Here is a 2291-nt window from a genome sequence, read left to right as displayed (position 1 = left end):
CTCCGACACCAGTACAAGAAGACGTGCACTGACATCATCAACAGGCTGCTAAAGCGCAGCTCATTGAATGCATCCGGACGCAGGCACGAGAATCAAGTCAACAGCATACCAACTGCAGAGTGACACAAAGAGGGCTGATACGGTCTGAGTGTTGACCCGGCAACAGTCAGGGAAATATGAGGCTGATTTATCGTCCATAAAGAAGAGGACAGATATTGGTTGTTTCTGTTCATGTCCGCTTGAATTTGGTCTGACATGCCAAAAAGAAAGTGACTGCAGACAAGGGCAAATCCCTGCACAGGAATACCACTGTGCTTGCATACTGAGTACCAAGAACAGCAGATCAGTGCAGTGAACTTTTGAGGACTTTATTCGGCAGATTTCACATCTACCTGGAGAGATGGATGTGCTCAGCCAAGAAGAACAGCCAGTTCTGTACTGATTTTGATTTGCATTACTGCAGTAAATTATATAATATAATATAAAGGATATATATATATACAATCTTTAAAAATACATTTTAAAAGAAGGATAGGAAATGGCTGTATGTCCGTTTTAGTCCGTGCAAAGTGTTTGCAAGTGGCAAGTTGTTTACCCTGTATGTAGCACTGAAAACTAGCCTAACCAAAAATTGATGGTCCCCAAATTGTATTATAGATGAAAACATACAGCAGGCAGTTCGGCTCAGGTTATTTCAGACTTAATGGGGTAAAACACACTCCCGATGTGACAAATTTCACTTTTTTAAATGTATTTTTGTAGTGCATTGCCTTGTAGTGTAAAGGCAAATGAAGGGGGAAAAAAAACAAGATTATATGTCTTTCTGTGTTTCATATGTGTAAACACATTGCCATCGTTGGAGGGACTCACTGACCCAGCCAAGCAGTGTTGGAAAAATAGGCCTTCAAACCGGCTGCCTTTGCTGTCATGACTGACATGTGCCCCTCAGGTCGTTTAGTTAAGTGGAGCGTGATGAACTGTACTTGGACGGGTTTGTGCTCACAGAGAGACTGCTTCGTGCTTTCTCACACATCTGGCCAACATGGACAGGGAAGGAAAACGTCTTTATTTTCCTTCACTTAGCAGTGATCATATGTAAACTAATATGTTGTGATATTTAAAAGTAATGGCAGCATTTTAAGAAAGATATCTGGCAACTAGAACATGTTTTTTTTAATTATATAGATCTATATATCTATAGAAGGATGGCAATATCACATTTTCACTCCCACTTTGAATAGATACATTAGTCCCATTTCAGGATGGGTGATGTTGGTTTTTAATCGCTGATTGTGATAAAATCAAAAACAAAACAACAAAAAAAACGCTCTCAATAAATTGCTTGTGGTGAATTTCCATTATGGGGATAGTTGTGAATATCCACGAGTGACTTTAAAAAGCCGTCTAGCTTGCTAACGTACAGTCTTATATTGATTTCCTGATTTATTTTGAATTTCCACATCTTTCCGGTCTTTCCAAAATCCATTCACTATAGCTGGAGAGTCTGCCTGCCCATTGCATCCTCCACAAATAAAAATTAAACCAGATGTGGGGAAATATGGATTCCAAACTAAAGAACGACAGAGATATGAGGTACCCACCTGCAGAACTGCAATAAAAGTTTATGTTTCTTAAAGTGTAAGGTAAAGTGGTTCCAGTATGTTAGTGCCATTTCAAGAGTTTTAACCATTTGATGATTACCTGGATAATATTGTAAAGTTGAAATTATTTTGTCCAGGAAAACAATTTTTCATATCTTGCGCTGTCCTATTGCTTGTGAAGTTTAGTAGATATCAGGCATCTCTTAAAAGACCTAAGTTTAAGCCCAAGAGCCCTCTTGACTGACAAAGTGTAAGCTGACTCATTTCATGTTGTTCCTTTTACTGTATCCATTTTGTTCTGTATCAGAAGACAGGCAGCTCTGTATCAGAGGGCTTTTGACTGGGCTCCACTTGTTATAGAGTTGATATTCTGTAAATAGAGGTGCTTCTATGCCTTAGTTTGGAAAATATAGAATACAGAATGCTACATATGTCAAAAGTTTAAGTTAAGGATATACAATGTGTTTAGATCAGATTGTCCTCCCCCGAAATAGGTCGTTTTTAAAGGCGGTGCATTACAACCCATATTTATGTTAAATGTTAGGCAGCGACCTCTAATGGCCATAAAGCAAAGAAGGAAGTCAGGTGAGGTACTATAAAGAGTGACAAAGTCTGCGTAGGGAGGAGTTCGGGGCTGATCGCTGTTGGTGTCCCGCGTGAAACCAAAAGTCTGCATAGGTAATTTGTAAG

At 39.2% G+C, this 2291-nt stretch overlaps 1 protein-coding gene across 1 annotated transcript in view; it reads left to right on the top strand.

Moving 5' to 3' along the window:
* Nucleotides 1-123, top strand: part of LOC310960667 (G-protein coupled receptor 26-like) — a gene marked incomplete at its 3' end in the record, with an annotated part of 4324 nt that extends 4201 nt beyond the window's left edge. The window contains exon 3 of the mRNA XM_083932424.1: nt 1-123. This exon is cut by the window's left edge and continues 106 nt beyond it. Coding sequence (XP_083788550.1) covers nt 1-123 — 123 coding nt within the window.
* Nucleotides 124-2291: the final 2168 nt, after the last annotated feature.

Source organism: Echiichthys vipera (assembly GCF_963691815.1).
Source record: "Echiichthys vipera genome assembly, chromosome: 18".
Classification (NCBI taxonomy): Eukaryota; Metazoa; Chordata; class Actinopteri; order Perciformes; family Trachinidae; genus Echiichthys; species Echiichthys vipera.
This window is presented reverse-complemented; position numbering and strand designations above follow the sequence as displayed.